Consider the following 26908-nt stretch of genomic DNA (forward strand, 5'->3'; position numbering starts at 1 on the left):
GAATTCTGGGAGTTGAAGTCCACCAGTCATAAAAGAGCCAAGGTTGCCTACCCCTGGCCTAGGCCTAGGCCCCCTCATGACTCGTGGACTTCAACTCCCAGAATTCCTGAGCCAGCATGGTTCAACTTGGAAACCTCTCCCTTTCCCCTCAGCATGGCTGGCTCAGGAATTCTGGGAGTTGAAGTCCACCAGTCAGAAAAGAGCCCAGGTGGCCTACCCCTGGCCTAAGCTGTTCATCCCACTGAACTGGTCACCCCGAGATGGGGAGGGGGGTGCTGAACTTTACCAGCCCTAATTATCTCCCCACTGATAAGACGACAAACCGCATACAGGCGAGTCCGTGACTTACGACCACAATTGAGCCTGTTTCTGTTGCTAAGCGAGACCGTTTTAAATGAGTTTTGCCCTAGTTTACGACCTTTCTTGCCACAGGGGTTAAGTCCATCCCTGCAAGTTGTTAAGTTAGCAACAGGGTTGTGAAGCGAATCCGGCTTCCTCCACGGACTTCGCTTGTCGGGAGGTCGCAAAAGGGGATCCTTTGACACACACATACCCCTAGGACCCTGTGACCGTCGTAAATATGAGCCAGTCACCCAGCGCCTGGATTTTGATCGTGTGACCACAGGGAGGCTGCAACAGTCGTAAGTGTGGAAAATGGTCCTAAGCCGCTTTTTTCAGTGCTGTGGTGAATGGTCACTAAACGAAGTGTGGTAAGTCGAGGACAGCCTGTGTAAAGGAGTCCTCCCACCTCCTCCTCCTGTCTATTAGGGGGTGGCCACTCCTTAGAATCAAGCCAGAGTCACACAAAAATGAGCCCCAAGCGGGGAGAAAGGAGGAAATATTACAGAGAAATGGCGAAAGAGAAGATCCGCCAAGGGCTGTGGAAACACACATGCACACACACACAAAGACACACATACACACACAAAGACACACAATCGGTTCCCACTCCCCCCCCCTTGGCCCACAGAAGTGTTCACGAGTACCCCGGGGCCCTGATGTCCAGGGGAGCCTCAAGCCTCGTGCCCCCTTCTTAAGGAGCGGTTATGAGCAAAAGACGGGGTCCCCCCCTTAGTATTGACTGCAATGGCCCAACGGCCATCTGAAAGAAACCGTCTTTTCCTTAATAAGGAAAATGTTTTCCAAGAAAAACTGCAAATGCAAATCAGGGGAACTCACCAAGCCAGAGAAACAAAAACAAAAAGAGAATGCACCGAGGTGGCGCAGCAGTTAGGGTGCAGTACTGCAGGCCACTTTAGCTGACTGTGTTCAGCAGGTCAGCGGTTCAAATCTCACCGGCTCAAGGTTGACTCAGCCTTCCATCCTTCCGGGGTAGGTAAAATGAGGACCCAGATTGTTGGGGGCAATGTAAATATATATATACATGGCTTACTGGTGTACACCGCTTAGAGAGTGCTTGCACTTAAAGCGGTATATAAGTCTCATAAATAAATAAATAAATAAAATAAATTTGTCCCCAGAAACTGTTGGTGCAATGATTTAATGAACTCTATTCATAAGTTCAAACTCACATTAAACCTTATAGTGTTTTTAAAGCAGGAAAAGGGAATCAAGGGGCTGGGATATTATTTATTTCTCATTTATTACATCAATTTACAAAGCTGCCCCACTCACAACGGTGACTCTGGAAAAAGAAGCACACGTGGGAGTAAAGCCACCCCAGAGTCAATAAGAAGAGCGAGAAGCTCACCCTCCTTCTTGAGTTTGGCGGAAATCCCCAAGTCTCAAAGCTGCCACGACTGGGGACCCCCGGTTTATGGGTGAGCCCCAGCTGGGCCGGGCCCCTCCCAGCATTATATTCCACCCCTCACAGATCTTTGTGTTAATAACAAGAGCCATAAGACTTATATACCGCCTCACCGTGCTTTTCAGCCCTCTCTAAGCGGTTGGCAGCCTCTTGCCCCCCCCCCCGGGACAATCCGGGTCCTCATTTTACCGACCTCAGAAGGACGGAAGAGGCTGAGTCAACCTTGAGCCAGTCAGGATCGAACTCCCGGCAGTGGGCAGAGTCAGCCTGCAATGCTGCACTCTTACCACTGCACCGCCAGGGCTCCGTGGTTAATCAAGCCCAACCTCCGGAACCTTCCTCGGTCCCTGGCTGAAACTCGGAGCCGCCCAGGAGCGCCTCCTACCTTTTGGACTTCATCTGCTCCCTTAGCTTGTTCTCCATCTCCAGAACTAGCGGAAGGAACAAAAACAAAGGCAGAGGTCAGGAGGAGGAGGAGGAGGAGAGCGTCTCCGGGCGCCTCCGTCCTCCGCTGCGGGTCTCTGTCTCACCGGGAAGGCACTGGGTGAGTTTGTCCACCGTGGCAGAGATGTTCCACTGCTGCAACCGGCACTGGCTCAGCTCCTCCATGGCGCCCACCAGCTGCAACAGAGAGAGACGGGCCTTATCACCCCAGGCAGCCCCAGCCCCCTTCCCTCCCCAGAGGGGCTGGCTGAGAGCCAGGAGCCAGCGGAGGGACCACATGCATGCACAGCCAACCCCGGCCGGCCTCCAGACCGGCTGAAGGGGCAAGCAGCTGGGTGGGCCAGGGTTCGGCCACCAAGAGCCAGCGCCTGGGCCGAGCTAAAGCACAGACTGGAGGGATGGATTCCCACACCCCTGGCCTGATCGATACGCTCCTCCAGCATTTTAGGCCCCCGCCAGCCCTCCGCTTCTGTGCTCTACGTTTGCCGTTCTGGTCCCAGCTGCAGTCCCAAGCTGAGGAATGCCCGTAAATAAAATGGCCACAAAGGCTTCAAAGAGAGGAGCCGAGGCTTCCGTACTTGCTTGCTTTCCAGCTGCAGCTTCCGGTTGGTATCCGTGACTTGATTCTGTAAAAGAAAGTTTGGAAGGGCTATTTTTTAGCCTGTGAGGCGAGCCCCCCCACCCCGAGTTGCTGGGAGCACAAACTGGATGGATGATGACAGATATAGATCAGAGGTGGGGAATGATGGACACTTCATGACTGGTGGACTTCAACTCCCAGAATTCCTGAGCCAGCCATGCTGAGGGGAAAGGGAGAGGTTTCCAAGCTGAGCCATGCTGACTCAGGAATTCTGGGAGTTGAAGTCCACGAGTCCTAAAGCAGCCTAGGCCTAGGCCAGGGGTAGGCAACCTTGGCTCTTGCATGACTCGTGGATTTCAACTCCCAGAATGCTGAGGGGAAAGGGAGAAGTTTCCAAGCTGAGCCAGGCTGGCTCAGAAATTCTGGGAGTTGAAGTCCACGAGTCATAAAAGAGCCAAGGTGGCCTACCCCTGGTCTAGACTGTAGAGTACGCTGCCTGGGGAATTCTGGGAGTTGAAGTCCACAAATTATAAAGGGGCCATCATTCACCACCTGGGTGGATGGATAGAAGATAATAGAGATAGATATAGATAGAATTAGATAGATAGATGATAGATAGATAGATAGATAGATGGATGGATAGATAGATGATAGATAGATAGATAGATAGATAGATAGATAGATAGATAGATAGATAGACAGACAGACAGACAGACAGACAGACAGACGATAGAGTTGCGCCCTCAGTCCCTCGCTGGCCTTCTCCCAGGTGACTAACTTGGACTCATCTGGCCCCCGAGATGCTCCACGCCACGTTAGCCTCTTGAAACTGCCCTTGGCTGACCCCCACCCTTTACCTTCAGCTTCTGGGCCTCTGCCCGGACCTTCAGGAACTCCGTGATGGAGTCCACAAAGCCCTGGTAGTGGAAGTTGCACATCTTCTCGATCTCCCGGTCGTGATTCCGGATGCGAGCGTCCAGCTTCTCCATGAAGCGTCCATGTTCTGCACCGTCATAGACAGACCTGGGTAAAGCAGAAGGGGTTAGGCAGGCAGGCAGGCAGGCAGCGTCTGCTGAAACGCTGAATTAACCTGTTTTCTGAGTTCACATCATACGCAGAAGGATATAAACCAGTGGTTCTCAATTATTTTCTGTCATGCCCCCCCTAGGAAGAAGAAAACATTTCGCGCCCCCCCGCGTGACTGTCTATCCAATCGGGTCCTTTGCGTGTGTCACGTGCGTCCAATATGACAGTATTTGCCGAGGTCAAACGAGCCCCCCTTTACGGAGCCTCGCGCCCCCCCTGGGGGGCCCGCCCCACTATTTGAGAACCACTGATATAAACTAACCCTGGGGTCTCCAAACTTGGCAACTTTAAGACCTGGGGACTTCAGCTCCCAGAATTCCCCAGCCAGCCATGCTCCTACAGATGCAACAGACCGGTCTGTCATTTGGAGGGCAGGGGGGGGATGTCCAAGCAGAATGTTTGACTGTTGTGTTCAGGGTCTGCTAGGAGGAGGTTCATTAACCTGAGATTTCATCCGAGTGTGTGGTCCCGGTGAAGATTCAACTGCCAGCTGCTTGGTTTACTCAGCAGATGTGAGCGACTCAGTTTCCCCTTTATCCCTGACCCGCTTGGTTTACTCAGCAGATGTGAGCGACTCAGTTTCCCCTTTATCCCTGACCCGACAGCGGCTGGAAGTGGAGCCAAGGAGGAGGGGGTTAGACTAGAGCAGGGGTCTTTCAACTTGGCCCTTGGATGACTTGTGGACTTCAACTCCCAGAATTCCTCAGCCAGGCGCTGCCAAAGGGGCAGCATCAGAGAGCTTTTAAACTGTGTTTGTTTATGCCCCCAATAAACTCAGAAGACACAGCACCAGGTACAAGGGCCAAAAGCATCTTTGCCGCCCGCTGCAGCTGCCAAAAAAGCCAACACAGTGCTAGGCTGCATCAACAGAGGGGTAGAATCAGGATCACATGAAGGGTTAATACCGCTTTACAAGGCCTTGGTAAGGCCACACTTGGAATACGGCATCCAGTTTTGGTCACCACGATGTAAAAAAGATGTTGAGGCTTTGGAAAGAGTGCAGAGAAGAGCAACAAAGATGATCAGGGGACTGGAGGCTAAAACATATAAGGAAAGACTGCTGGAATTGGGTAGGTCTACTTCAATGAAGAGAAGGACAAGAGGGGACAGGATAGCAGCGTTCCAGTATTCCAGGGGCTGCCCCAAAGAAGAGGGAGTCAAGCTATTCTCCAAAGTCCCTGACGGCAGGACAAGAAGCAACAGATGGAAACTGATCAAGGAGAGAAGCAACCTGGAACTAAGGAGAAACTTCCCGACAGTTAGAACAAATAACCAGTGGAACTACCTGCCTCCAGAAGCGGTGAATGCTCCAACTCTGGAAGTTTGAAAGAAGAGACTGGACAGCCATTTGTCTGAAATGGTACAGGGTTTCCTGCCTCAGCGGGGGGTTGGACCAGATGACCTCCAGGGTCCCTTCCAACACCATCATCATCATCATTACAACCTCCAGCCCAAAACTGGGGACTCACGTCCCCCGAGGAGAAGGCCTTGCTGATAGGACTCCTCTACAAAGCCGCAGTCCAACATCTAACGGTCTATTCATTGTGTTCCTCTTACACTCACAGCCCTGCCCTGCAAAACCAGACCGGGGCCACGTCCTGACGACCAGGTGGGGGTCTAGTGAAGGGAGATGGGCTCTGCTGCTGCAGCCTCCCCTCTTTGAGGGGGACCTCTTGTGAATGCTGGCTCTGTTTGCCCCTTCCTTGGAGTGAGGGTTCTACAGCTGCTGATTCTGGAGCAAGGCAAACGTCTTCCTACGCAACGGAAGGTGACCACCAAAAGGTGCTTCCCAATTTGCCTTCGGCAGATGCTGTTCCATCCAGGCCTAAAAGCTAAGCAAGGTCAGGCCGGGTCAATCCTTCCACGGGAGACCCCTGGAGCAGGAGATCCGGAAAGTACGTCCACACCATGGCAAGGAAAAGCTTGGACCAGGGGTAGGCAACCTTGGCTCTTTTATGACGTGTGGGCTTCAGGAATTCTGGGAGTTGAAGCCCACACATCATAAAAGAGCCAAGGTTGCCCACCCCTGGCCTGGACATTCAGTAAGCCATCCAGCGCCATTCCAAAATTTGAGGGGCTGCCACAAAGAGGAGAGGGTCAGCTAGTAGGGCTAATTCTGCAAGAGGTTTCCAGCCAAGCCTTCCAACAAGCTGGCCTTAATCAGAGAATGGCTTAATTGACAGACTGGAATTATGCCTTGTTTGGTTACCCAGCTGTCATGCTAAGACAAGCCAAGGGGATGTGGTGCATTCTGGGACACGAGTCCCACTCCCCACCTGGGTCCCAGTTAGAGAAAGCTGCAAGCGTGTCATCTTGCGGAGAGCAGGGCCCGGTTCAGAAGACCCCGGGCTTTCGTCTCGAGGACGGCGCCACGAGCATCTGGGCCTGTCAGGCCCTCAGATTTCACGGTGAAAGGAAAGATCACGCCTGCGTTTCCACAGAACGTGTCTGGAAAGGCATCCACAGAGCTTCTTTAGCCGCCCCCCCCCATTCCTATTCCTTTCTGCCAAAGACTTTCTGGATTATTTTAAAGCCAGTATTATGAAGTTCCTCCTTCTTAATAGGGAACAAAACAGAATTATGCAAAACAAAACCATCTGCAATCATCCACAAGTGTATACAACAGATCTCGTAGCCGAGCTGCGTTGTTTAGCACGGGCGGCGTATCCTGGTTATAAACAACGGCCTCCTCGCACTTGCCTACCCCGAGTGGGGCAGAGTCTCTCGGGCTGCCTTGTGGGGGACAGGGGAACGTTGAAGCTGGGGGGGGGGGGGAGGATGGGGGTGAAATGGAAGATGGGTTTTGTTTCGAAGCGCTGAGAAAAGGCTGCGTAACAAAACCGGAGGAATCTGCGGTGTTGTGGGAGGATAGGGACATGGAGGTACGCCTCTGTCAGGTCTATAGAAGAGAGGAAATCCCTTTGCTGATACTGCCCAGAATGGATTTGAGGGACTGCATCTTGAACCTCCTGTAGGTTAGGAAGTAACTGAGTCCCTTTAAATCCAATATGGCCCTCCAACCCCACCCCACCCCCCGAGGCCTTGGGGACCACGAACAGAACGGAGTAAAATCCCCGTCCTCTCTGTGCTTCCGAGGTCCTGGTTCGATGGCTTCTATTTCTAAAAGATGGGATATGGCCGTGGATACCAACTCGGCCTTGTTTCTTGAGGTGGGACACTGAATAAATCGAGGGGTGGTTATAAATTCTAGAGCGAGACCGTATCTTATGGTCTCCCTTACCCAAGATTCGTTGGTGGTAACCTCCCAAGTGTCGCTCAACAGTGCTAAGCGACCGCCTATGGGAGGGTCCACCTTGGCGTCCCTTGGACCGCCTGTAAGTGCGACTCCGGGATCCTCGAAAATAATCTCAGGGCATTCTGACTGATCTACATTTCAGCCACAGTAAAATCTTGGGGGGATCCCGGAGTAATCTGGAGGGGCAAAGGCCCTTTTCTCCCCCCCCCTTCACTCTGTGAGCTGCTCTTCTCGGGAGATTCCCTCCCTCCCTCCAGGGCCTTCACCAAATATCGGGCCAAGAACTGGCTTTCCATGTGGCACTCCCTCCCGCCTTCCCTCCCGTCTTGGCCGAGGACATTGCCCCCCCTTCCTCAACCACAACCACCATCACCCAGGACAGCCACACAGTCCTCGGCTTACAACCACAATTGAGCCCACCGTTTCTGTAGCTCAGTGAGGAACTGGTTGAATGAGTTTGGCCCCGTTTTATGACCTGTCTTGTTAAGTCAACCACGGCAGCTGCTAAGCTGGTCACACGGTTGTTTGGTGACTAGGGCCTCCCTGCAGGCTTTGCTGCTCAGAAGGGTGCAAAAGGGGATCGTGTGAACCCGGGACACGGTGACACAGATGCCACCCAAACCCGGAGGCCGGGCAGAGAGACCCGGAGCTGAGCCTGCCCGTCCGCAGAGTGGAGCACAGAAGATCTGCAGTCACGGGGACTTTCTGATGACTGGGAGGGTCTCCTGTTCTGGGCTTGATTAAGAAGTGGGACCGAGGCCCAGATGACACTCGAAGGGCGAAAGGCGCAACGACATTCTTTTAATCCCCGGACGCTTTCTTTCCACGAAGTGTCAAGGCAATAAAGACTCCCTTATTAGGAAAGTTAAAAAACAAGGCAGCATTCAGAACGGGACCCTGGTTCCCGTGCGAAGGCACGTCTTTCGCCACGTGCTCTGGAAAAGGTCAGGAAAAGTCTGGATCGCGGTGGCTTGGAGCATAAACTCGGCGCCTTTGCTGCTGCCGGCAACCAGGAGCCTCCGGGGAGCAGCCTGGCAAGGCGCAACCCGACGGGACCCCCGAGATCAAAGGAAGGAGCTCCCCAAATGCAGTGGCCGGCACCCCCTTGGCCGCCCCGGGTGGCGCTGAAGTTTGCCTGCACCCTGGCCCCAGAAATAGGCAGTCCTGTACTCTGGGTCCTGGGTGCTCTCCGAGCTGGGTTGTCCTCTTGAAGACCTCTCGCGACCCCACTGGATAGCATTATCGGTGCTGGAAGGGGGTGAGGTTTGCTCTCCATTTGTAGACTTCTAGCTGGCTCATGAGACACCTGCAAGGAAACCATCCAGCTCAGAGAGCACCCAGGGGCCTGGTTTCAACCCTGAGTTGCAAAGTTTCTCCTCCACCACTGGAAGCCCTGCCTTCCTCGTTCTTGCAGTTGGGGTCAAGGCACTCAAGAGCATCTCTCCCCCAACTTCCCATCTTCTTTCCAAAGGGGTTCCCAAGTACTGCAGACCATCGGCCGGGCTCTGGCCCCGCTGCCCACTGCTGGACAAGGAGTAAAAGACGCACTTTCATCTATCTACCCGTTAACAGCGCCCAGGATCGTCCAAAAACACAGGCTTTAGGCAGCAGAGGGATTGGCTCGGTGTCGGGGTGTATTTTGGCTTAATCCTTGCGATCTGCTGAGCTTGGAGCAGGCCCCACCACCTTACCCCTTCTTTCAGTGGGGATAGGAGCCAACTTCAGAACTTACAGGGATGCTTAAAAATGGGTGAGCCCTCCCGAACGTTCACTATTTCTGCACAAACAGGACCCAAAGCAGAAGGGCCCAAAGTAGACAAGGAGAACCCAATGAAACAAACAAGTCAAAGGCTTTGTGCGCGGATTTTCTGAGGAAAAGGACCGGAGCCAGCCAAGGCCAGGCCGCCTCCAGCTGAAGAAGGGAGTCGGGGGCTTTGAGCTCCCCGGGAAGCTGAACCAAGAGCACCTCCCAAAGGCTGGTGGGGAGACGTGTTTTCACCAAATGCTGCTAGAAGACTTCAGTGTTTCTCAACCTTGACCATTTTAAGGCATGTGGACTTCAACTCCCAGAATTCCACAGCCAGCATTGCTGGCTGTGGAATTCTGGGAGTTGAAGTCCACATGCCTTAAAATGGTCAAGGTTGAGAAACACTGTGCTAGATGTTCCACAGAGCTCCGAGAAGAACAGACCTCCTCCACCAAACCAGTCCATCCCCTTGCTTTAATCCTCATCCTTGGGTCTCTCTCTCTCACACACACACACACTCACACACACACACACACACAAGACCCTTGACAGGCAATCCAGGTGCCAGCAGCTCCAGGTGATACAGCCTCTAAGAGCAACAGCTCCACTGAAGCAACAGGAGGGGTCTTCGCAGGGAAGAAAGGCTTGGACCATCCAGAGCCCAGAACGAAAAATTAGGGGGCCGGGGGGAGGGAGGGGAAGGGGGGGGTCATGCTACAGGCTGCAAGGGGGGGCAGAGGGAAGGCCAGCTCCAGCCCACGCAGCTCCCCCCCCCCCCAGGACCAGGATGGAAGACTGGCCACACATTTTGAGGCAGGGTGGAAACCACAGATGCGTCAGCAAGCCATCCTCCTGCGCCTGGTCCTTTCAAGCTGGAAGGACAACTGATTGGCACCAGGCGTCTGTGGCGGCGGATGGGAAGAAGAGCCAGGACAGACGGCAAGCAGGCGCGATGAAGTCAACTCCAGAGGAGGAGGAGGAGGAGGAGGAGAGGGGGTGAATCGTGCTTATGATACCACCTTCTAAGCAACACCCATTGACCACCACCGTGGGAGACCCACCGATGCCCCACAGATGCCCTGGGTGGGGCTGGACAGGCACTCTATGGGGATAGTGTTGGGGCCTTAATGAGAGTCAGACTCACTATGGTCTCCTTCACGCTTTTCTGCTTTCCTTTTTTTTAAAAAATCAACTCTTTCGAATTCCATGTATATGTATGTATGTATGTATGCATATATGTAAGATGACGAATGAGACTTCGTCGAAACGTCGCCAAGACACTTCCAATTTTACGCGGGAGAAAACCCAAACAACCAAAGACCTACATACAAACACCCGCGAAAACCTCAGAAAACATATATATATATATAGACAAATATCCATAAAAACACGACTCCTGGGCATATTTATAAATCAGATAAAAAACACGATCACCAGGAGTGATTTGGGGGATGATGCAAGAGAATGCATGGAGAGTAACAAAGAAACATCTAGAATACAGATTGACCGGCCAGGACCAGTGACGCGGTTCAAGAGCCGGGTGCAAATGTCAGCCAAACCATTTAAGTCATCATTGCTTACTGGCTTCTCAGCCCTGATGATGTTGGGAGCCTCCCCAACGAAAGCTTGGCGGTTTTACTAAAGTATATTTTTATACCTATATTCTCCTGGTGATCGTGTTTTTTATCTGTTTATATATATATACATACATATATACATACATACATACATACATACATATATATATATATATATATATATATATACACATACACATACACATACATACATACATACAATAACAAAAAGGGGAAAATTCGGGGAGAGGCAATCAAAAATGGGGGGGGGGAATTAAAAAGCGACAAAAAAAGGGGAGGATTAACAGCCAACCGTCTTCGGTACAATTATATAGCAACCTTTTTACTCTTAAGCTAAAACAGAATCATCCTACAAAAAGCATACGGGTTGTTAAGCAGTCCAAATAGCATAAAATCGTAACAACAAATCTCTTACTCTAAGTTTAAACATACGCATAAAAATACAGCATACCTAACAATAAAAATAACAATGCATAGTATTTCCCTAATAATAACAACGAATCTAATTGGCAAATACTCAAATCAAAACTTCGCTTCAATCTTTTCCAAGCCACAAGCCCCAAAGTGTTCCCCAAACAGAAGTGCCACTAAGTTGGCTTTTGTCTTCCGCCAAAGGAGCTGGTTTTGCCACCTCTCCCAGGGGTAGGCAACCTCGGCTCTTTTAGGACTCACGGACTTCAACTCCCAGAATTCCTGAGTCAGCTATGCTGACACAGGAATTCTGGAAGTTGAAGTCCGTGAGTCCTAAAAGAGCCGAGGTTGCCTACTCCCCTAATTTCCAAATCCACTCTCCCATTGTGGGAATCTGTGTATCCCTCTCCGTGCATATAAAAGTCTCACAGCCCTTGTTGTATATATAGGAAGAACATCCCCTGCTTTTTTCCAAGCTGCTTATCCGTGAAAGAAAAGCTTCAGTTTTACATTCATTTTTAGTATCTTCTGAATCAAACAACTTATCTTATCCAAACACTTCTTCGGCAGTTCTTACCTGTCCATCAAAGATTATAAAATATACTTCCACACTGATTACATTTGATATCCCCCTTATACCTCTCTGACCATTTCTCAGGAGTTGAAGACCAACAATACATCATTTTATTAAAAAATATATATTTTAAATTATGGCTGAATGAAAATTTCAGTCCATTCAATCTACATGTTCTCCCATGAATCCAGCATGAAATTATATCCAAAAACCTTTGCACCCTCTTTAACATACTCATCCTCTGGGTTCATTTTGAATTATTTATATACCTTGGCAATAAGATGTTTGTCGTAAGTACATAAATCCCCCTCAAAGTCTGTTTTGTCATCTGCAAAAACAAAATTCCTTGTCCGGTTTAATTGTACACAAGTAAACAATTCACAACTATAACCTTCTTTTTCCAGCTCTCCCCTTGTGTTTAATCTAGGTTCTTTCAATTATTGATCAATAGGTTGGCATAAATAACCAAGTTTGTGTAAGTATCATTTTTCTTCTAAAAAAGATTTCCTGGGATGACAGCCATCTAGAAATTATGAGAGACCAACTTGCTTTCTATCTCTTCTAAACTCTCACTACGGCACATCTATCAAAGGAATTTTAAAAATTTACATTATCCTTAAGTTTGTAATGCCATGTATAGTAGCTCTGCCACCCACATCTCAACTCATGCCCTTCTAATTCCAATAACCTATTCCCTAAAGCAGGGGTCTTCCAACTTGGGCCTTTGATGACTTGTGGACTTCAACTCCCAGAATTCCTCAGCCAGGCACGCGTGCCTGGCTGAGGAATTCTGGGAGTTGAAGTCCACAAGTCATCAAAGGCCCAAGTTGGAAGACCCCTGCCCTAAAGTCACACATCTCAAACAACATTCCTCAAGTACAATTTTAAGCCAGGTAATCCTAGTCCACCTCCTTTTTTCACATCTTGCAACAATTTATATTTAATTCTTGATTTCTTACCTTGCCAGACAAATCTACGCCATTGTTTAAAAGAAAAACGAAATTGTCGATCCTGATATAGTTTGGAATAATTTTCTGCTTTCCCCTCAAGTTAAGATGGACCTCAGCTGTCTGTTTTTGCCTTCCCCAGACCAAATTTTATTTCTTTATTAAAATTATATGTTGCCTGCCTCGCAGGGGTAATGACAGTGGTGTCATTAGGCCGGCCATCAGTTGAATAAAGTTGCTCTTTATTAATGAGCAAGTTTAACGGCTTTCATTGCTCAATTTTCCCTTGCTTGCTCCTAGGCTTCCCTTTTTGCTTGTGACACGGCTATTACTGTAATAAATGGCACGTCTATTCCAGTTATTCTGTGTCTGCTACAGTTGTCAATGTGTCTTTAGTGACGGACTATCCACGAGGCCGCCCCAACGTCAGTTTCCCATGAAAATGCAAAGGGGCCCTTCCTTCTCCCGGGCCGGGAGAAAAATGGAGGCAACCCAGCCCTCAGGTGAGGGATCTGATCACTGGCACCTGTCAGCAGTTTTGTGGGTATCACTGTGTGGGTGTCTGTGTGTGTGTGTGGGTGCCCCTGTGAGTCAGTGGTGACTCCTGGCAACTGCCTGGACCGCTCCCTGCAGCTTACTCGGTAAGATTCCGGAAGTGCCTCAGGATAACAGGGCCGGAAGAGATCTTGAAGGTCTTCTACTCCAACCCCATGTCATTCCAGACCAATGGCAGTCCAGTCTCTTCTCGAAACCCTTGAGGGATGGAGCACCCACAACTTCTGGAGGCAGGTCGTTCCTCTGATTAATTGTCCTCACTGTCAGGAAGTGTCTCCTTAGTTTTGGGTTGCTTCTCTCCTTGATGAGTTTCCATCCGTTGCTTCTTCTCCAACCCCTCAGGTGCTTTGGAGAATAGGCTGACTCTCCCCCCTTCTTCTCTGTGGAAACCCCTCCAATGTTGGAAGACTGCTATCGTGTCACTCCCTCGTCCTTCTCTTCATTAAACTAGGCATTCCCAATTCCTGCAACCATTCTTCTTCGTATGTTTTAGCCTCCAGCCCCCCCCCCCCCAGTCATCCTCGGTGCCTCCTTCCTTGGGTATGAGGGTGTGTGACTGGCCCAAGGTCAGCCAGCTGGCTTTGTGCCTCAGGTGGAAAAAACACAGACCTGGAAAAGCTTCCTTGAGTCAAACTCCATCCCTGAAGTGTCCATGGACGTGGACATCACCCCCAGCCAGCCAGCTGGTCAGGAAAGCTCATGGGAGCCTCAGCCTGGGAGGGCAATGCTGCTCTGGCTGAAGCAGAGTCCCCGCAGCCGCCGAGGCTGAGGCCACATTGCCATCTGCCGCTCGGAGCCGGCAACTGCGTCCCGAGTAGCTTCTGTTTGGGAGAATGAGCTGAGGGGGGTGGTGACCTTTTCAGCTCACAACAAACCCAGGCCATCGAGGAACCGACAAAGCCGGAAAGAAGGGTGACCGGACGATCAGGATGTTGGACCGAGAAATTTGGCTTCAAGCTTGGATGACCGTAATGTGCCTTAGCTGGTCCAGAAGAGGATCCGGAAACTGCAGCTGGTCCAGATTTCAGAACACGTTTGAGCACAGAGGGGTCCAACCTTGGCAACTTTTAAGACCCCTGGACAAATCTTAAAGTTGCAAGGTGAGAGACGCCTGGTTAGCGCTTCTCATTCCAACGACTCTCCCTTCACCTCTGCTTGCCTCACCCACCCCCAGCCAGGGAAGGCCTGCTCCAAGCCCCTCTATGAAACGATGTCGGGCCTTCCCAGGGGCAGCACCGCTGAGCCTCCTCCACCCACGATTCAGAAGGCCCCAACCTTGCTAGCCTTTGACAAGGCTCTGAAGTCCTGGCCATTACCCCGGGCTTTGGGGTTAGGAAGTCAGGTGAGCTCCGCTGGTTAATATTGCTTTTGGTGACTTAGATTATGTTCATGGCCTTCAAAGTTATGGCTATTGTTAAGTGTTGTTGTTGTTGTCTCAATAATATTTGGATTTTCGCCACCCACTGGAACACAAAATGGGAGTGATCAGAACCCTGTGCCACCGGGCTGAAGGTCTACCCACCAGCAAAAGGGGGGAAAAGAACTAAAACACATGAAGGAGGCCCTCAGAACTTGTGGCTATCCCAAGTGGGCCTTCATCAAATCTGGGAAAATACCCTGTAGGAGCTCCTCCATAACAGACAAAGAAGAGAACAACAAACAAAACAACGTTGCAGGAGTATCTGAAAAGTTCAGGAGGATTTTCAACCAACACAATATACACGCATACACTTCAAACCCAAGAATACACTAAGGCAGAAGTTTGTCCATCCCAAGGATAAACACCCAGACACAAACTGAGCAATGTGACAGATGCAATACAACGCAGTGAGACGTGTACATTGGGGAAATAAAACAACCACTTCACAAACACATGGCACAATACAAGACACACCCATCAGGACAAGATTCAGCCATCCATCTGTGTTTGAACGACCAAGGCCGCTCTTTGGAAGACAGCAAAGTCGGCATTCTGGACAGACAGAGAGGACCAGTGGTTTGAAAGAGGGTCAAAGAGGCCATCTACTTAAGACTGAACAGGCCTCTCCCAATAGATGGGGAGGGACACAACACCACCTCTCTGCTCTCTACAACACAGTCCTTCCAGCACTCCCAAGAAGGCTGCACACCCCTTTGCCCTCTGATTCCTCTGACTCTGAGAATACAGATAAACCCCCACGTGGCCTCAACAACTCGACCTTTGGGGTGCCTGCAAAGAGTATAAATCCTTCCATTCCCCACTATTCAGTCAGAACTGAAGAAGCTTCTTGGATGAGAAGCGAAGCGTTTTCAAGGAAAAAACTAAGAAACTCCAGTTGCCTTTTGGAAAGCACCTTTGGGGCAACCATGACCTGGATGACCAGAACCTCCTTAGACATATAAATCACCCTGTTCACATCCCGAAGAAGGCCAAGTCCAGTAATGCCTATTGATACACATACAAATCAACTCTTCTCCCATCCTGTAATTCTGCAGAAAAGGGAAGAAATTTACTTGCTTTCAAGGTGTGTCATGCCAGGCGGTTCTCCTTTACCTGCGTGGTGATTCAGAAATCCCACCTGTCCCTAAGCCTGACTTCCCCCAATGCACCAGCCTCTTCGCTAAAATAACCTGTTGAATCAGCTGCACTCACACCAGCTGCTAAACCACAAACCACAGCTTAGCGTGCAATGCAAATTCAACCATGGGGCCTACCTTTGAGAATACAGCTCAGGTGTGGCAAGCTGCCTTACAACATTTAGTCCTCTTTATATACCTGGAAACCAGAAACCCTCACTCCTCACAATCAACCAGCCCTCCACCCTCCTTTGGAAGGTGTCCTTCTGAGCATCTCGGTTCAGCTTCTCCTCCATCTGCGCATCACCAAGAGGTCCAAGACATCCCAGGCGAACTCCTTCACCAACCACCAGATGGCAGCAACGCCACACGTTCTTCAAATATTATCCGCAGCTGACTTTCTAGTCCCGTCTGGCAAATCCCTCGAGGTCGCCAGGTCCCCTATCCCTTCAGATACAGGCAGTCCAGTGCTGGGATTCAGCTGGTTTGCACCACTTTGGCAGAACCGGTAGCTAATTCTTTGTTGCCCCGGCCCAGAATGGACTTCCGGAAGCAGCATCCACACAGAGAACCAGTTGTTCCCATACTTGAATCCCACCACTGAACCGAGCCCAAAATGTATACTGCTAAGCGAGACAGCTGTTGAGTGAGTTTTGCCCCATTATACGACCTTTCTTGCCACAGTTGTTACGTGAATCAGTGCAGTTGTTAAGTTAGTGACACGGTCGTGAAGCGAATCCGTCTTCCTCATTGACTCTGTTGTCAGATCGCAAAAGGGGATCGTGCCACTCCTGGACGCTGGAAACATCGTAAATGCACGCCACTGGCCAAGGATCTACATTCTGAACCCGCGACCAGGGGGGATGCAACAACGGTCGTAAGTGTGAAAATCAGTCATGTCCCTTTTTTCAGGGACGTGGTCACTAAATGAGTGGCTGTAAATCAAGGGCTGTCTGGATGCTTCCGGTCAGCCTGGGTTTCGCCTCCAGTCCTGGGGCAGGGCTGTTCCTGGCTCAGCCCCAGCTGGAAGCCCTCTGGCCAAGGAGAGCCCGGTCCATGTTAAAGGGCTCTTCCTTGATAGGAAACAGCTTGTCTGCCATCAGTTGCTTCTCCAGTCTTCCGGAAAAAGTCCCAACCATCCTGCCTTTCCTTCTGCCTGGCAGCCCTTCAGACGGCGGCAGCTGAAGAAAGCCAAGGACATGTAGCCACGGCCTCCAGCCACTGGCCATGAAATCTTCCCACCGTCTACCTTATGATCTTGCCTGTTCCGAGTTTATTCCAGCTTGTCACAACTGTTCCGAAAACCTCAGGGTGCCCGGAAAGGCACACGGAGGCCCCTCCTCAGCCTGAGACGGGGCTCCCTTCGCTTGTTGTTTTGCAGCCGCATCTCCCAGTCGCATCTCCCAGTCGCTCCTGTTCAGCTTCTCCTTCCACAAGACGCGCAAGACCCTCTTCCTGCCACGGTCCTACTTGGAGGCCTTTCGTTTTTCCCTATTCCGATGCAGAACTTTGAACTCATTCTGCATAACTGCTTCCTGCTGGTTTCTGCCCATTGTTTGAGTTTTATTTATTTTATTGGTTAAATTTGTTTGCCAAGATCATTCCAAAGTATTCAACAAGTAACTATATACCCAAAAGATGACTACAAACAAAAAATAATTTTAAATCTTAAATTAAAACAGAAAGTTTTACCTAAGTGGTTGCTAAGAGTCAACGATGGCACACATTAAAAAATATTAAATATTTTAAAAAAACTGATTAGCCTAAAAAGGGAAGGGAAACAATGAGACTGTAATATTTGTTTTTCTATGAGAGTAAAAATATTATTGCACATTAGAGAGAGAGAGAGAGAGAGATCAGACAGATACCAGATTTCAAGCAACAAACTAAAGGTTGCATAAACTGCAGAATCAGTTTATCCAATCTTGCCTGCCAATAAAGAACCAGATCAGAAGATAAGAACATCATTAAGCTCGAATTTCTCAGTTTGGTATGTACAGGTAGTCCTTGACTTACAACCGTTCATTTAATGACCAAAATTACAAGGGCACTAAAAAAGGTGACGTGACCATTTTTCCTACTTATGACCATTGCAGGATCTCCATGATCAAAACTCAGATCTTGGCAACTGACTCACACACGATGATCTCAGTCATCCTGCGATCCCATGGTCTACCTTTTGGGACCTTCTGACAAGCAAGGTCAAAGAGGAGTCACAATCAAGTTACTAACTTAACAATTGCAGGGATTCACGGAACAAACGTGGCAAGAAAAATCGTAAAACAGGGCAAAACTCACTGAGCGTCTCATTTAGCAACGGAAATGTTGGGCTCAATGGTGGCCGAGAACTACCTGTGTGTGTCTCCTTTCAGAACGGAGCAATCCCTTTTTAGAAGCGATTAAATGGACCTTCGGTCTAATCCAGAGATAGGCAACCGTGGCTCTTTTATGACTGGTGGACTTCAACTCCCAGAATTCTTGAGCCAGCCATGCTATGGGGAAAGGGAGAGGCTTCCAAGCTGAGCCAGGCTGACTGAGGAATTCTGGGAGCTGAAATCCACGAGTCATGAAGGGGCCATAGTTTCCCCAGGCTGGCTCAGGAATTCTGAGAGTTGAAGTCCACCAGTCATAAAAGAGCCAAGGTTGCCTACCTCTGGCCTAAGCCACTTTATGACTCATGGACTTCAAGTCCCAGAATTCCTGAGCCAGCCTGGGGAAACTATGGCCCCTTCATGACTGGTGGACTTCAACTCCCGAATTCCTGAGCCAGCCTGGCTCAGCTTGGAAACCTCTCCCTTTCCCCTCAGCATGGCTGGCTCAGGAATTCTGGGAGTTGAAATCCACCAGTCATAAAAGAGCCAAGGTTGCCTACCCCTGGCCTAGTCCAGTTCAGGGCACTTCATGCTTGTTGTTATTTAGAACAGGAAGGGGAGGGGTGGTGAGGGCTCAAGAGCCAACACTTCACACATGCTTGAAAGGTGATTTGCTGGGCAAAGAGGGGACATCCAGCTGCATCAGGCAGGGCCAGGGTCTCCGTTAAGCTCAAGGTGCAGTGGTGAACGTTTGATATACCTTCAGAAGGGGAGCCATTTCAGCTCGCCTTCTTCCTGCCCAGCAAGACAGCAGCCAGGGGGAGGAAGGGAAGCCCAGGCCTGCAGGACAAGAGGAAGACAGGATGCATAAAAATAGGATGTTCTAATCTTCTCCAAACAGCCAAGGAGGAACTTCTTCCCACTGACTCAGCCGCTTCTTCTCCACTCTAGACTCCTCTTCTGCTCGGATTCCACGCAAGATGGAACTTTCCAGAAAGACGTTGCCTCCAGGGATCTGGGCCTGGTGAGCAAAGCATCTCGAGTGCCCAACAAGACGCAGCTTGCTGGTGGCAAGGGTGAGGTCCGGCACTTAGGCAGGATAAAAACAGACGCACAGGTACGTGGAGACACTTATTATGTCTCCTCCTGATGGACATCCCTGAAGTATGAAGTAGCCGGGAACTGCAGCTGCCAAGGAAAAAAAAAACCCAATGCGGTTCTGGGCTGCATCCACAGAGGGACGGCACCAAGAGCCAGGGGAGTGATGGTGCCGCTCTATACCACACTAGTGAGGCCACATTTGGAACATGGTGCCCAGTTCTGGGCGCCATAATTCAAAAATGATGCTGAGGCCGAAGAATGAGCGCAGGGGAGAGCCACGAAGACGGCCAGGGGCCGGGAAGCCAAATTCTATGAAGAAGAGCCGAGGGAAGTGAGCAGACAGAGCGGACTGCGGGGAGAGCCGAGAGCAGACGTCCGGCCCTGGAGGGGGAGAGGGCCTCGGTCTACTCTCCAAAGCAGCCGAGGGCAGGACAAGCAGCAACGGGTGGAAGCTCCCCACGGGAAGGAAGATCCAGCCTGGAAATCAGGGGGAATTTCCCGGCAGTGGGAACAATTAATGACTTCAACAGCCTCCCTCCCGAAGCTGTGGGTGCTCCATCGCTGGAGCTTTTCAAGGCAAGATTGGGCAGCCATTTGTCTGAATGAGTTGGACTAGAAGACGTCCAAGGTCCCTTCTGGGCCTAGGATACTATGAAAATATTTAGTTTTTAACTATTTTCTAATTTCTCTTTTTCTCCCCTTGGTTACCCGGTCCAGGAACAGATACTTATGGGAAAAACACAGGAGTGACAGCTGGAAAGAATGACCTATGCTTGTTCAGAAGAGGAGGAGAAAAGATGCGTTAGCAGTTCTCAAGTATCTGAACAATAGCGAGCGGTGGAACTATCACCCCAGCAGAGATGTTTCTAGACTTCTGAAATAAATTAGCTGTCCCATTTTCCCCTTGATTTCCTACTGGAATAACTAACCTACTTCCAATTTGTTCGTTCAGCTTGTTCACTTTTAATGTCCGTGTGGCTTTTATTCTTAATTCTTCTCTCAAAACTTAACAGTTTTAGCTAATACAAAAGGTCAGGATTTGGGGCTCCAAGGCAGGCAAGGCTTGGGGCAGGTGCTTTGTAGCTCTGCCTCCTGAAGGCCGTCTATCAAATGCCCCGGGGTCGGAGAGCTGGACAAGGAGCTGGACGAGGCCCTTGAGCCCCTGCGGGCCACACTCTAAATGCAGGAATCCAAATTAAGAAGGGAACGTCTGAAAATGCGTGCCCTTGAGCTATGGAATATTGTGTACAAGCACCGCTGAAGCTTGGCTGCTAAACACTATAAAAATAAAAGCAACTATGACGATCAATGGGATTTTGGCAAGTAACTCACCCTGGAGCAGTGACTAAGGGTTAGAATCAGCGATGTCCCACTGACAGATTAATGCATTTGGGGATGATTGTACAAGGCAGAGGGTTCCCAACCCCCAGGCTATGGACTGGCCCATGGCCCACCCGGAACCAGGCCTTGCAAGTGAGCAAAGCCCCATCCGTGCACGCACGGGATCCAGACAGCGCACTAAAGTACGCTCACTCACCCCGGTCCACGAAAAAACCCACCCTCAACAGAACTGGTGCCTAGCGCCCAAAAGATTGGGCACTGCTGGTATAAAGGATGTTTTCAATAAATCAGGAACACGAATGTATCTGGATTTCTGCATGCAAAAGATGCGGCGTTGCTGGCTGTGAACCCACATATTGACTAGTCTGCCTGGTGTAGTGAGGCGTCCAGGGCAGGAGATCCCTGTGCCCAAGAAAGCGGAACAATTGGCAAGCAGTTCCAGTGGAGCAAACAGATCAACCTGCGTACATGCAAGAATGTTTACTCAAGATGGGAAACCAGTAGACAAATTGTGAAGTCTGGGCAGGAAGAAAACTGAAAAGGCTGCAAAAGATGAATATTTTCTGGGGGGAGAAAACACAAAAAGAACTATCCACTTTGTGATTCCAAATAAACCACTGGGATATTCTGTCAGGGGAAATCGGACGCAACGGGCGTTCGTTTCTTCAGAAGTGTTTGTGGAAACTGACCGAGGCAGACGTGAGCGGCCCCGTGCGAGCAGGGACGGTGGGCTGAATGCAAAACAGAGAGAGCAACAAAGGACCAACCAAGGCGGGCGAAGAAGCTCCGGTCAAGCACAGGAAAAAAACCGAAGAAGGAAGTTGAAGTCCACAAGTATTCAAGTGGCCAAGGCCGGAGACCCCTGACCTAAGGACTTACCTAAAGGATACTCCGATAGAGTTCAACGGGCAGCCCGAACGATTAGGGCCACTTTTGCCATTAAGACACCCTTTAGCAGAAGGAAAAGCATGCTCATCATTGTTAGAGAAGCGATTTACGGATCTCTTTCCCGCAACCTCTCTGAAAAAGACGTTTGTGTGCCAGCCGAGGAGAAAAACAAAAAAGCCACGCAAATGCCCGTTCCCTTTGCAGTGTCATTCCTTCGGCAAAAGGGGGGTTTCTGCAGGTGCCCCTTTGAAAAGGCAAACACCGACCCTGCGCAGCCTGGACGGAAACTGGCGACCTCAAAACCGAAGCCAGGATTTGAGAAACGGAGAGCACCGTGGTCAAAGCTCCCTCAAACTTGCCCATCTATTAGAGGTCGGGCAAGAACGGCTGCAGGGCCGGTTTCTTCTGCTTTGGGGTTATCGGTTTTCTGGATTTTCTGGTTTTTATTAGGTCCCAGGCAGTCCTCGGCATGCAACAGTTCGTTTATTGACCAGAGTTATAACAGCACTGAAAAAAGGGACTGGAGGCCATTTTTTCACTCTTAATGGCCGCTGCAGCATCCCCCTGGTCACCTGATCAAAATCTGGGTGCTTGGCAACTGGCTCGTATTTATTTATTAAATATTTTATTAATTTTCCAATTTTACATTTAAGTCTTTAAAAAGCAACCTGGTGACTGGGTATCAGTAGTTCGGTAACGAAATCTTTAGTACAAATCTCAGGTTAATAATAATAATAATAATAGTAGTAGTAAAGTTGGAAGGGACCTTGGAGGTCATCTAGTCCAACCCCCTGCTCGGGCAGGAAACCCTACACCATTTCGGACAAAGGGCTGTCCAGTCTCTTCTTAAAAACTTCCAGTGTTGGAGCATTTACTGCTTCTGGAGGCAAGCTGTTCCACTGATTAATTGTTCTCACTGTTACAACTCACTGTTACAACATCCAATATTTCTGCTCTTTTTCCCTTAACCTTTACTGTCTCGTATTCAAGGCTGGTGCAATTCTTATTATATCAACTCAATAAAAACGTCATTATCACATTGATCGATAAATTTTTAGCTTATATGTATCTTAGTTAAATTCAATCTTCATAGACACCCCATATTATTAAGTTTTACCCATTTTTTTTAATTTCTCATCAGCATTCCAATTTAACCTTTAATATTTATAATTTTCAAGCCTTAGGTAACCCAAATTTCCCACTTGGGGCCATTTTTTCACACTTACGACCGTTGCAGCATCCCGTGGTCACATGATCGGCAACTGGCTCCTATTTATGATGGCTGCATGTCTGGGGGGGGGGTCACGTGATCACCATTTGTGACCTTTTGACAAGCAAGGTCCATGGGGAAGCCAGGTTCACGTTAACAACTATCTGACAAACTTAACAACTGCAGTGATTCAGTTAAGAACTGTGGCAAGAAAGATCATAAAATGGGACAATGCCTCATTTAGCAACAGAAATGTGGGGGCTCAATAGCGGTCATATGTTGAGGACTACCTGTGCCAGAGGTGTGCTAGGAGGCAAAACCCTTCAGGTGTAACGGACTGAGGTCTCGTCAATGTCAAGCAGAGGCACAGGAGCGGGGGGGGGGCTAGACCCATCCACCTACCGCCCTAATGGAGCCATTGTAAAACCACTAATGAATTAAAAGCATTGACTGAAGCAGCTCTGCCAGCACAGGGATCACGAATAAATGATGGTCATGATGAAAAGAGTTTGTGAAAAAACAATACGTTAAGAAGCCTTGCATTATGCAGCAAACTGTATACTCAACGTACAGTATTTCACTCAAAGCTACCCTGCTGGTTTTAATGTTTGTTATGTTTTGTGCCCGGCACTGTCTACGGAGCTAGGCTGGCTGAGGAATTCTGGGAGCTGAGGTCCACAAGTCTTAAAGTTGCCAAGTTTGGAGACCCCTGATCTAGAGTCCTGAAGACCCCCCCCCCACCAAGGGGAGGGGGAGATGTAGCTTTTTCACAAGTTCTTGTATTTGGCACTGGCCACTAGGGGGCACTATAGAACCAGTGTGATCCTATATTGGGTCTCTCCGGGTACAAGTAGCATCAATTTAAGAAATCTTATCTATATGTTGACCCCTTTTTGTGGGGATTTGAATTCTCAGGCTCATAGTCCATTCATATGCTGCACAGGACACCTCTGAGAAGTCTCACTTCCAGATGTAAAAGGGACAACGCTGATTCCAAGCAGTCTCCGGCTTAAGAATGTCCAATATATGGACAATTCGTATTTACAACCAGGCTGCGTGTTACTGTACTAACAGGTGATGGCATTCTTTTTCCTCGAACAGATGAACTGCTGAAGATGCACACTGTTTTCCTAGACCAGGGGTAGGCAACCTGGGCTCTTTTATGACTTGTGGACTTCAACTCCCAGAATTCCTGAGCCAGCATGGCTCAGCTTGGAAACCTCTCCCTTTCCCCTCAGCATGGCTGGCTCAGGAATTCTGGGAGTTGAAGTCCACCAGTCATAAAAGAGCCAAGGTTGCCTACCCTGTCCTAGACCACTGAAACAGCAAGTTTTTAATACAGAGGCTGTTTTCATCTACTCATGAAAGGAAGGTCATCTGCCATTTTTAGTAATACGCAGGCTGTTCGTAACTACGAATTCCTGGCATACAAATCTGAGTTAAGGACAAATTTACAAACTGCACTCTTTCTTAACCTGAAGACTGCCTGTAATCCACGGGAGGTTGAAGAGCAGAGGGTCTGTAGAAAAGCCAACAAAGGTCTGGTTATATCACTGTTTTTCCTTCCAGGAAATCTAATTCTGAATGAAGGGGGAGACATCCCCAGATCCCTCTCCTTCAATATAATCCCTCATTCTGTGGTGCCCAACAGATACAGACGCAGATTCCAAAACGAAATACCATTTTCCCATCCAGAAACACCATACGGCCTAAGTGAATTCAGTGGTTTTCGTCCTTTTGGACAAAACCATGAAAAAGAAACACACATTACGGTAGGCAAGAAGGAACATTACACTGTTTAAATTCAAGGAAAGGGAGAGAAAAAAATTTCTCGTCCCTGCCAGGAAGTGCTCCCCGAGGGACGTTACCCGGAGCAGAAAAACAGGACGATGAGCCACGCAGAGGGATAAAATTAAAGTTATGATTCATAACTGTAGGCCAGGAGGATTATTTCCCTCTTGCAGACTGAGGGGAAGCAGAGGCTGGACCGTATATTTGAGATCCCGGGAAAAGACAGGCACGGACAGGCTGTCCAGACGAGGCCGTCGCCCCCTCTCCCACAAGCCAAGGCACCTTCCCAGGCACCCAGGTCCCACCAGGTCACCCAAGGGCAGGGAAGGGGCCGGGGAGGAGGCCCCGGCGGGGCAAAGGACAGCCGCTGCCAGAAATGCAGAAGTGGGGCTCCCTCTTGCTGGCTCTTCTTCCCCATTAATCTCCCCCTTCCAAACTGGCCCCCAGCCACTGTCGGGGCTCCCAAAACAGGAGCCAGGGCTGCTTCTCCTATGGCCTCCCATGGCCCAGGGGGCAGCAAGGGGGGGCGAGGGGGGAGGAGGAGGAAGAGGAGGAGGAGTAAGAGGAGGGGAAGGAGGAGGAAGGGGAAGAGGAGGAGGAGGAGGGGGAGGAGGAGGAGGAGGAAGAGGAGGAGGAGGAGGGAGGAGGATGGCCACTGTTATCCATCCAGTGATTAATATTTACACAGTGATTAATGTTTATATGTTACTCACATGTAAGGGTGTAGTAGTTGCATATAGCCTGTTTCAAGGTGTGTTATGGATGTGTGTACTTCGACAGCAAGCAACCACATCTCAGCTTTAATGGGTGCCGTGGACAGGACAAAAGAGACCCCAGAGCTCATCTATCCGTTCATACCACCTGCAGGGGCTGCCCCCCCCCGGGGACCCCGGACGCCTCGCGCAGAGAAAGGACAATCGAGCCCAGCGGAGGAGGGAGAAGAGCCGGGAAGGGCGGGGGGGGGGCGCAGAAGCCACGCAGGGAGGGAGGGAGCCCCCCCACCCTCCTCCGGGCCGGGCCCGGTCAGAAAAGTCAAGGTGGCAGCGGGGGGAGGGGCAGCCACCGCCCAGAACAGCCGGTCCTCTGACTCGAGCCCTCCCCGGCGGGGTCTTCCGCCCCCCCGGCCCCTCTAAACGGGCCTCGGGCCCCTCGGCTCCCCGGAGCCTTTCGCCGCCTTCGCCCAGGACCCGCGGGGGACGTGGGGCGGTGGGGGGGTCCCGCCTCGGAGTACCGGCTCCCGAGGCGGGGAGTTCCGCGGGGGGGGGGCGGGGGGCGGCACCTGAGGGTGGGCCCGAGGCAGGCCGTGTCGGTGCTGTCCACCTCGCGCAGGATCCGCTCGTGCTCGGCCGCCGCCTCCAGGCTCTCCGGCTCCGCCATGGCGGGCCGCGCCCGCTCCTCGCCGTCGCAATGGCAACGCCGCCCGGCCACGCCCACGCCGCGCGCCACGCCCCGCACGCACGCGCGCACGCACGCACGAGCGAGCGCCCTCTCCTCTCCTCCCCCGGAAACAGGCCCCGCCGCCCGACCGTTCCGCCTCGGGGCCTTTCCTGGCGGCTTCGGGCTCCTCCGCCTCGCCGCCGCTGGGAATGCGGGGGGCGGCGGGGGGTGAGATCCTTTGCCCAGAGGCTGGAGTGCATGACCTCTCAGGACCTTCTTCCTCCCCCGAGTTTTCCCCCCCTTTCTCGATGGAGGTTAATACTGAGGAAAGGGGTCCCAAGAGGTCATCAAGTCCATCCCCCGCCACGTCTGTCCTGCCCCACCCTCCTCCTCATAATTACTTTTGACACCAAGGCTTTCTCGGGCTCTCTAGACCAAACTTGGCCCTTTTATGACTTGTGGACTTCAACTCCCAGAATTCCTCAGATAGCATGGCTGGCTGAGGAATTCTGGGAGTTGAAGTCCACAAGTCAAAAGGCCAAGTTTGGAGACCCCCGACCTACAGCACCTTCCTGAAATCCAGCTGGATTTTTTTTCTCTGTGAAAATTGTGATTTTCTTACTACCCCATAGCTCTTCAGTGTAAATTTAAGTACCGAGTAGATCTACTCCTAGATTGTGAGATGTAAAAACCCCAAATTTTCATACTTACAATACGAAGACAAGTCTGGTTAACAAAACAAAGTTTTATTGGAGAATAACATAAAAAGAATAAAAAGAGAAGAGAAAAAAAGAGGCATTTGCAAACGCGGCCTCCTGGATCTTTCCCAATGGATTGGGTTCCAGGAGCGCAACAGTTTCGAAGCTTTGCATTTTATACTTTTTACAATGCACGTCACATCTAAGCTCTTTCAACTCCATAGCCATTTTTTGAAGTTGTTTTTACACTTAATAGTTCATCTTGACAATTTCCTTCCAATTTCCGTCCATCGGGTCATAATTCATTATCTTTGCTGATTACCATTTGTCGTCACTCTACATAGGCAGGAAGCAGTAAACATTCCTTCTCATACATTGGCATTGCATTGTTACATTTACACTACATTTGTCTTAAATAGACAGTCTCATATATTGGCATTACATTTCTATAATTATTTCTACAATTTATAAAATAATAACTTTTATTTCCCTCAATTCCTTTTTTTTCACCTGAATTATTCTTTTATACTTTTAATAGTTCATAACTCCCTATATTTTTTTTTAGATTCCTGTGCAAGCAAGTTTTCATATTCTGCCTCTTCTTTCCCCAATGTTCCTTAAAGTATTGGGCCCATGGTCCTTCCTTCTACCAAAGAAGGTACAAAGGA

General features: G+C 50.0%; 1 protein-coding gene across 3 annotated transcripts in view; it reads right to left on the minus strand.

The window, feature by feature from the left end:
* The window catches only part of EXOC6B (exocyst complex component 6B), a 168123-nt gene extending 142527 nt beyond the window's left edge, over window positions 1-25596 (minus strand). For all 3 annotated transcript variants that reach the window (XM_039333912.1, XM_039333910.1, XM_039333911.1), the window contains exons 1-5: window positions 25445-25596; window positions 3650-3815; window positions 2791-2838; window positions 2299-2389; window positions 2154-2199 (exon numbers count right to left, since the gene is read on the minus strand). In XM_039333912.1, coding sequence (XP_039189846.1) covers window positions 2154-2199; window positions 2299-2389; window positions 2791-2838; window positions 3650-3815; window positions 25445-25542 — 449 coding nt within the window. In that variant the 5' untranslated portion in view covers window positions 25543-25596. The remainder of the gene's footprint in view (window positions 1-2153; window positions 2200-2298; window positions 2390-2790; window positions 2839-3649; window positions 3816-25444) is intronic.
* Window positions 25597-26908: the final 1312 nt, after the last annotated feature.

Source organism: Crotalus tigris, unplaced genomic scaffold, assembly GCF_016545835.1.
Source record: "Crotalus tigris isolate CLP2741 ecotype Arizona unplaced genomic scaffold, ASM1654583v1 scf7180000024513.1755786, whole genome shotgun sequence".
Taxonomy (NCBI): Eukaryota; Metazoa; Chordata; class Lepidosauria; order Squamata; family Viperidae; genus Crotalus; species Crotalus tigris.